This window comes from Mesoplodon densirostris, chromosome 11 (genome assembly GCF_025265405.1).
Source record: "Mesoplodon densirostris isolate mMesDen1 chromosome 11, mMesDen1 primary haplotype, whole genome shotgun sequence".
Lineage (NCBI taxonomy): Eukaryota > Metazoa > Chordata > Mammalia > Artiodactyla > Ziphiidae > Mesoplodon > Mesoplodon densirostris.
In genome coordinates this window covers 9,752,994-9,762,157 of record NC_082671.1, presented here as the reverse complement: position 1 = coordinate 9,762,157, position 9,164 = coordinate 9,752,994, and the positions used below count along the sequence as shown (strand labels likewise).

The window sequence follows — 9,164 nt, the reverse complement described above, 5'->3', positions numbered from 1 at the left end:
GAAAAAAAGTCAAAATTAAAAAGGAAAACATGAGACTTATGAAAGACTCAGTATAGAGATAGTCTGCTACAGTGCAATAAACAAATATGGATACTGGCATCAAGTAATCTGGTCTAATGCACGCTCTTCCACAAATTTACTGTGAATTACCCTTTTAAACTTCAGCTTCCATATCTGAAGCATGGGTACAAATTCCTCTCCTCTAATGCTCATGGAAAATACAGTTTTCCCTTTCATAAATTACTTAGTGAAATATCCTGAAACACTATCAGAATCACCACTTTCCCCTCCTGCATAACCCAAGAATTTGCGTCAGCCAACTTCCCAGTATGAAGCAAAGCCTCTGCTTCCTCCTACCAATGACTGAGTCATTCTACTAGATATCAGCTATTTAAACACTCCAGCAGGAGCTCACAGATTTTTACTTTGTAGAAGTCCTTGACTGCTTCACTCTCTCATTCTTGGAATAAATTTGGAAATGACTTTTGATGACCTCAAGAGCAAGAGTATGAAGGCTCAACTGGATCAGAAGCCAAATGGAGAGAGAGACAAAGGTACTAGGAGTGGATAAATAGAAATGTAAACTAACTGAATATAGGATTGGAAGACTACAGCACCTGAATATGGGAAAATATTAAGCATTAATAGCACTTAATTAAAGGAAAAACAAGTCAGATATAATGGTGATAACGAAGATGATGTTGATGAATAAACTAACTTGGTATGAATGATGCTGTAGTAGAGGGTGATAACTAACTTTTATTAAACATTTGCTTAGGCTATTTTCTATGATATTCACTACACATGAATTATTTCTCTAAATCTTCACACCTTGAGATTAGGACTAATCTTATCTCCCTTTTACAGAGGACTAACTGGGGATCGGGAGGATTAACTAAATTACCCAGTTTTATGTGGCTAGTAAGTGGTAGAGCTAGGATTGATCTATAAGATGGAATGAATATTGACCAGAGAGAAATGTTGATTGAAAGATTTACTCAGATATTTGCCTCCAAGGCTAAGATTGGGCAATTTTTTGCAAGACACATAACTGTCTTCAACTTCCTTTCTGCCAACTTACCATACACATTTCTAGGAGCTTAATAACTTTTGAAACAGAGAATAAACCATATTGCTTCCTGTCAAAATTTTATTTTGCTTGGATCATCTGTAGAATCTATTAGGAGTGCTTCTGATGCATGAGAACTCTGTGAATACGTTTGACCACTGATTGATTTGGATCATTATACATTCATGCTGGAAGTTTTGTGATGTGACGTTCTAAGTCACATAGCTACTGACGATTGGATTAAAGACCTATGTTTGGATCTTAACATTTGTGTGATCTTAGGCAAGTCACTGAATTGTCAGTTTCCTTGTTTGCATATAGAGGATAACATTATCAGTGCCTTATTTGTTTATCTTACAAGGTGAGGAGTCCAAATCCATTACATGAAATGTTTTCCCACTGAACCAGTAATATCTGTGCTTTTTAAGTGGTGGACCTCATAATAAGATATTTGTACACCTGTGAGCTACATGATTTATTTATTTGTTATGATAATGGTAAATTTTTCTCTTGTAACAAGAAGGCCACAGCTGGTGTGAGTATAGGACATGATGTTAATATGAATCAAGTGAATATTGAGGTTTCATTCCTATTTTTCTTTGGTCAATAACCCCAGTTCCAGGGCTTCCCTGGTGGCGCAGTGGTTGAGAGTCTGCCTGCCGATGCAGGGGACGTGGGTTCATGCCCCAGTCCGGGAAGATCCCACATGCCGCAAAGCGGCTGGGCCCGTGAGCCATGGCCGCTGAGTCTGTGCGTCCAGAGCCTGTGCTCTGCAACGGGAGAGGCCACAACAGTGAGAGGCCCACATACCACCAAAAAAAAAAAAAAAAAAAAAACCCAGTTCCAAATAAAAATTGAATAGCACAAAATTATGTATTAGTTCTTTGAGGTTTTCTCAGTTGGTTAACTGACCAAAGGCTTATTTGCTTGATATCTGACATTCATTTATGGTATGTTACTTATAACTGTGTGTGCGTGTGCACATGTGTGTGTGCATGTGTTTGAACGTGTGTGTGTGCATGCGAGCATGCGTGTGTTTGTGCACATGTGCGCGTACATTCACATGGTCCATATTAAAAACATCAGGCTCTCTACCCTGTGGAGGAAGTTAATCTAACCAAGCTGGGCTGAGAGTTTCTTGAAGACTCACTGTGGGGACAGTAGACAAAGCATAAGCTTTAGATTCTAGATTTGGAGTCAAATATCTGGTATCGAATCCTGGCTCCTAATGTTGTTAGCTGCGTGACCATAGGTAAATTCCTTAAATTCTTTAACTGTACATAGTTTGCATCTGTAAATGTGAATAATGAATTATTTGCAAAGCCATTGGGAATACTAGAGGTAAGTAATGCAAAGCACCAGGTACAGACAGTATCCAAAGAATTGTTTGATCCCTTGCCTCCATCATTTTTGTCTTTCTGAATCTATCCTCTGTCACTTTAGGTCTTCGTTTTCTTTCCTCTCGGAGGTGGTATCCTGCTGCTATGGCTCTAGGGATCCTTTGTCTGGGATTACTGGTGACTGTTATATTGCTGATAATCCAGTGTAAGTGCTGAAGCAGGGAAAAAATGGAGAACAAAAAATGAGAACTTATAAACATGGTTTATTTGTTGGTTTCATAACAACTATAAACAACCTTGATTTAGATACATTTTAGGCAAATTGTTTTAAGAGTGAGTGGGAAGATGAATGGGTATATTGTGCTCTTCCCTCAAATAGATTTTGAGGCATGGGATGAAGATTATGAATGGTAGGTTTTTGTTTGGTTTTGTTTTCATAACTTCATGGATACAGCCTATTTAAATCCCAGAATAATGAGGAAGAAAATAATTTGAAGTTACTAATCCACAAGGTCACCCGAGGGACCCACAAGTAAAAGAAACTTCATTTAGTTCATGCTGAGTTTTAATAGAGATGATTAAATACCAATTTAAAGTTAAGAACCCAGAAATACAGTCTTCATAAATAAAACATTTAAAACAAAACAGTTTTCAAATTTACAATATGGCCATTTAGGAAAGAGGGGAGGTTGAGAGGAAAAGAAATGAAAGGAAAGATGAAAATGGCTAAGAAAGAAAGAAAATGGTGCTGATCATCCATCTAATACACCTGTGTATTTAGGTCATAGATCTGAGTTATTTATCTCTAGAATCCTAGAATCCAGGTTACTAAGGTCTTTGAAGTGCTAATTTGTTTCTCGGTTGTTTAAGGTCTCAAACAACTTATATTTTCAATCTATGAACACTTTCAATCTATAAAACTTTTCCTACTGCTCTGGGAGAAGAGCCCTTGACTCAGAGATGGTCATTGGAAGAGTCTTCCTCTGAGGCTTGGACCACTTTGCAACAGGGTCAAATCTGGCTTTCAACCCAAGAGGTCTACTTTGTACTGAACCGTCAAGCTTCTAGAACTGAGATACTGGACCCTTAACATTTGTTGCCTGCTTGATTTCACAACTTCCCTTTCATCTCCACCCTTCCTAAAAAAACAAAAACAAAACCAAACAAAAAAAAATAACAAACTAAAACTGAAAAATATGTTTTCAGACTCTTGTGTTAGAAGCTTAAAAAAATTCCGTGGGAGGGTTTCTCAAAAACGGGGTGAGTGTCACAGTTTTTAACTAAAATCAGGAAATGTGGAAGGGTAGAGAAAGGGCAGAGGAATTAAGACACAACTAGAGTAAGTCATTAATGACAAGTGCTACTAACAGTCACTGAGGCTGGTTTGTGTCTGACTACCTTAGATTGTCTACATTTTATTTATGCCACTCATATAAGACTTATCTTGTGATTCCTTTTAACTTGTCTGTAACTCTCAACAACGAGTAAAATCCTGTCTTTTTTTTTTTAAATCACAAGTATCTGTGACAGTTCCTCACATTAAAAAAATATTGCAAGAATATCAAATAATTTCCAAATATGTAATTCCTGAATAAATTTGGGTCATTTTGCAGCAGTTTGTTGTGAAAACAAATGGTTTGATTCAGTTCTTTGATTTCCTCAAAATCCTGTGGAGGAATTTTTACTGGGGTTGGAAATGGAGTCTTAATTCAGTTCTGATTTAGTATCCCAGGTGTCTGATCTCCTAAAGGAACAGCAAGCAAATCTTACTCACCAGGAAGTTATCCTGGAGGGAAAGATTTCAGCCCAGCACCAGACAGAAAATTCTTCCCAGGAGTCAGAAAGGGAACTCAAAGAAATGATAGAAACCCTTGCTCACAAGCTGGATGAAAAATCCAAGAAACTAATGGAACTTCATCACCAGAACCTGAATCTCCAAGAAGCTCTGAAAAAAGCAGCAAACTATTCAGGTATGAGGGAGGGAGGGGTGAAGAGAGACAGTGGAAGCTTCTCTGTAAATCTTAACATTTTTTGGAAATATCTCTAGGCACAAAATTAGCATATTGATATATGTATCTTTTTTTGTTCATCATGTTCTATACCAGAAGTACTCTCTTTTTGTCATCCTCACCCTATCCCATGCCAAATTCTTGAGTTAATCTGATTCAATTAACCATACTTTTTGGTGGATTTAAGTTTTCCTGCCTCACAAGAGCCTTCTCTTTCTTTATAACTTTCTGGTTTTGAGATTTTTCTGGAAGAAATCCCTCACCTTTACCCTTTGCACAGATTCTTCTCTCTTTCCATTCCAATGTATCTTAATCATTGATTTCTTTTCCTAAGGGGTCTCCTTTGTCCTGGGGACCCCTTCCTCTTCATTAGCATTATTCTATGGGACTGTTTCTCATAAAGGGTACTACATCAATGTAAATTGAATCAATAGATGTGAGCTGGCTTGTAAGTGTTAAGTAGATACTTCAAATTAGACAGTTATGAGAGACCCAGGAAGTCAATGTATATGAGAAGAACTGAGTTGATCTCAGCTGACTAGGTGAACTCAGAATCTAGGAGGCAGATAGAAACATTTATAACATGGAGATGATAATGTGAGCTCAATATTACAGAAGTGATCTGTACAGTTAATATAGTTTTTCTACAATGTATAATTAAATCAGGTATGTGCTTTTAGTCATGGGGAGAATTTGAAAGTGTGAAATAGAGTCACTTTCAGTGGTACATTGCTTTCTTGGCATTAGTAACTAGCTGCCACTAATAAACAGAGATTTCTGCAGCTTCTTGCTTGTACAGCTCACCTTAATCTCAACCACGTAGTTTTGTTGAATAAAGATTATAAAGTAAGTTTATAGGTACCCATCCATTTATTTTATAGATGAAACCCAGGTAAGTTAAATGTTAATAGCGATAAGTAGTTTTGTATAAAGTTTTGCAGTTTATAAATCCTTTCAGTATGTACAGGGTTATTTAAATTTCCAAAATTAGCAGACATTTATAGACAAGCTGATTTTTTAGCAAGTCAAACATATATTGAATCCCTTTAAGGAAAGAGCTGTTTAGGAAATAAAACCATCTCAAAGAAGGCTTAAAGGAAGGAGGCTAATATATCAAGGACAGGAATGTTTATATAAGCAGACATGGCTACATACCAAAAATGGTTTATTTCACAGGTGGGGCTGTAAAATAGTCTTGTTTTTATCCGTTGTATGGGAGTAAAATTATGTCAGGATTGTTCAGACTCGTATCCCAGAGATGCCAAGTGTGGACAACTAAAAGGTGATATGTCTTTTGCAGCAGATACACCAAGTAATGTGTTTTCATTCCTTGGCAGTGTCAGATAAAGGCCAATTAGTAGAGATGCCAAATAAAGCACTGCTGTTCATCAAGCAGCTTTGAGAAGATTCTCAAAAACATTAATAATAAAATACTATGCAAAAAACTTATGCCAGTTTTCTCAAGTTTGAGACAAGTTTTATCTTTCTTACTAACCAGTCTGTGGTCCTCGGTAGTGTATGAAGAGGGCAAGATGCTGAGAAATTAGCATATGTGATTTGCTTGAGGTCAGCCAGCTAGAAAGATACAGAATCTTCAAAGTAATAGACTACATTTTAGCACCTGAATTAGTGGTGGTTCTCAACCCTTAGTGTACAAAATTATCACCTAAGTAGCTTGTTAAAAGTGGCAAGTTCCAGATTTACCCCAAAACCCTGTATCAAAATATCTTGAGGGGCATCAAGAAATATTTCCTCAGTTAATTCAAACTCAGGAGTCTGAGAGGTAGTGTGATATAGTGATTAAACACACAGATGCTAGCGTTAGACTGCTCATGTTCAAATTCCCATTTTCTCTATCTTTCAAATGAAGAAAATTAACCTAACTCTTACATACTGTGGTTATGAGGATTAAATGAGCCAATACATAAAAATTACTGCCAACTGTTTTTGGCACATTGGTTAACACAGTGGTTTTTGTGTTTGTTAAATAAAAAATAATAATAATTAAAGGACATACAGGTGGTTTGAATGCCACATTTTAACATTCATCTTTTTCACTTTTTCATGGCTTGGAAAACCTACCTAGACCTTTCTTTTAGTTCAGGAAAACCAATATACTCTTTCCTTTGACATAGTAAGACAGGACTAGGCAAATTAATAAGTTAGGAAGCTTGCATCCTTTGCTTTCAATCCGGCCTTATGTATGTCCTTCCTCATTCACTTTCTTCTTTCGTAGTTCAGTGCCCTTCTATTTTGTCCTCTCTGATAAAGCCTATTCTTACAAAATTATCTGATGGTTTTATGCCACAATGAAAATTGAAATTAAAATGTTGCCTTGCTCAAGGATTTGAGGGTTTTTTTTTTTTTTTTTTTTGGTCACAGCATAGAACAAAGGGCTTTGTTCCCCAGTAAAGAGATTCCAAGTGTTAGTAACGCACAGAAGGGATGATGATGATGAGGGGGAGGGGAAGGGGGAGGAGGAAGAGGATTTGGGGATCGTTTAAAATATCTGTAAAACACATATTTTGCCTATTGCCTAAGCCCTGAGTTGAGTTTTTTGGACTCTCTGGGAACTTTCTGCTGAAAACTTTCCCCTACTTTCTGAAATCTTATTTAAATTGAGATGCTCTGTTTGCATCAATATACTGTTCTCCCTAGAACAGCTCTGTCCAAAAGAAATACAGTGTGTGCCACACATGCAACATTAAATTTCCTAGTAATCACAGTAAACATGAAAAATAAACAGATGAAATTAATTTTAGTGACATATTTTATTTAACCCAATATACTTAAAATATTATTTTGACACTGATCAGTATAAATATTATTAATGGGGTATTTTATATTCTTTTTTTCATGGTAAGTTTTCAAAATCAGGGGTATATTTTACACTTACAGAACATCATCTCAATGCAGACTAGCCGTAATTCAAGTACTCAAGAGCCACATAGGGCTACATGTCCAGAATCAGGAGGCATAGTATCTATGCCCAAATCCATCATTCAAGGACCTGAAGTTTTAAAATATATAAGCATATCTTTTTTAGTAGCAGAATAGCTATTACATATTCATCCCCCCAACCCTCACTTCCATGATTCCAAACATAATTTTTAAAAAATAGATCAGATTCTAAAATTACATCCCAGCTCAAGCCTTGCTTTTTAACAGCCTTGCTTTTTAATTGAGTTTTCTGAAATCAGAATGCTTCATTTCTTTTTTCTCAAAAAAATGGAGCAATAAAGACTCTAGGCTATTTAGGTATTTGCAGAGTCTGGGTATAATTCTAATTAAGAAGAGGCGGTAGCCTGTGAGAGTCCTGAGAGGTGAATTGATTTAAGAATTGTAGAAATATTTTTACTCAGGCATAACTCACTAATTAAGTATATTACATTTCCTAGGTCCTTGTCCCCAAGACTGGCTCTGGCATGAAGAAAACTGTTACAAATTTTCCTCTGGCCCATTTAATTGGGAAAAAAGCCGGGAGAACTGCTTGTCTTTGGATGCCCACATGCTGAAGATTAATAGCTCAGTTGATCTGGTGTGTTTTTAATGGATGTGTGTTGGGCTGGAATATTGGTTTACAGGGAAATAGATCAGGTTAAGGCCCTCCTTGAGAATCAGAATATGTACCTGTTTTCTAGCCTAGGCTGGCCACTGGTTACATGCATGACCTTGGATGGACAGGTTATGAAGTATCTCTAGGCTCCAGTAGACATTTCTGTAAAGCCATCAAGAGGATGTCTAAGAGCTCTTTGGGTTCTTTCGTTTTGTGAATCTAATCTAAAAAGTCCACATCGACTCTTTCGTCAACTCAGAAACGTTACTTCCCACAGGAATTCATCCAGCAAGCAATTGTCCATTCTGGTTTCCCATTCTGGATGGGGTTGTCTCTGAAGAAACCCAACTACTCATGGCTCTGGGAGGATGGTTCTCCTTTGATGCCCCACTTGTAAGCCTCCTATTCTTTTTGATGCCCCACTTGTAAGTTTCCTATTCTTTGCTGAACCTACTAGTGAAGTTACTGCCACATTCCACACAATGTCCTCTTCTTGCTGGAAAGAAGCTTGGGGAATTTCTGAATCTCTCTCCCCAGCTCTCTCACACAGGGACTTGCCCATTTACCCATTCAGATCTTCTCTTAAATTTTCCTTCTCACGTTTATTGCTGACCTGAAGCTTTAAGACAAGGCTAAGTGCCTGACACAAGGTGGCAGTAAATCTAAATTTGTTTTTCTCCCTGCCTGCAGGTTTAGACTCCAGGGAGCCCTTTTCCAGATGTATTCTTCAGGCACCTGTGCATATATACAAAGGGGAGCTGTTTTTGCTGAAAACTGCATTTTAACTGCATTCAGTATCTGTCAGAAGAAGGCGAACGTATTGAGAGTACAGTGAATGTGAAGGCTCGGGAAGAAAAGGAGGAGAAGACCTTTGAATTTTCTTCTGAAAATTAAGCTATACTTCGTCACTTAGGTGCAAACCATAAAAGCCCTGAGAACTTCCTGTTACTAGCTAAAGTGCAGAACTCCTTAGCAGAGACTGGGGCCCAGCTGCTTGACACCTTGATAGCAAAAGTTTTAATTCTCTATGTATACATTTTTTCACCTAGCTTGTTCCAAGCCCCCCTGCCAGTCTTCAGTGAAGTCCATTTTCCTGTTTCTAAGAACTTGTTGCCTAACTCAAGGTCACAGAAATTTTTCTGCTATGTTTTCTTCTAGACATTTTATAGTTTCAGATTTTACGTGGAAAT

General features: G+C 37.3%; 1 protein-coding gene across 1 annotated transcript; it reads left to right on the top strand.

The window, feature by feature from the left end:
* The first annotated feature begins 478 nt into the window (after positions 1 to 478).
* On the top strand, positions 479 to 8,809 carry LOC132499149 (oxidized low-density lipoprotein receptor 1-like). The gene is made up of 6 exons (XM_060113523.1): positions 479 to 554; positions 2,513 to 2,614; positions 4,134 to 4,379; positions 7,817 to 7,956; positions 8,252 to 8,367; positions 8,665 to 8,809. Exons 1-6 carry the CDS (start codon positions 479 to 481, stop codon positions 8,807 to 8,809), a joined length of 825 nt encoding a protein of 274 aa, XP_059969506.1.
* The last annotated feature ends 355 nt before the right edge of the window (positions 8,810 to 9,164 follow it).

Excerpts from the sequence above, each read along its gene's own strand:
- LOC132499149 (XM_060113523.1), top strand. The coding sequence starts at position 479 with ATGACTTTTGATGACCTCAAGAGCAAGAGTATGAAGGCTCAACTGGAT. Across the intron at positions 555-2,512 it reads AAATGGAGAGAGAGACAAAG|GTCTTCGTTTTCTTTCCTCT; the intron begins GTACTAGGAGTG and ends CTGTCACTTTAG. Across the intron at positions 2,615-4,133 it reads TATATTGCTGATAATCCAGT|TATCCCAGGTGTCTGATCTC; the intron begins GTAAGTGCTGAA and ends GTTCTGATTTAG.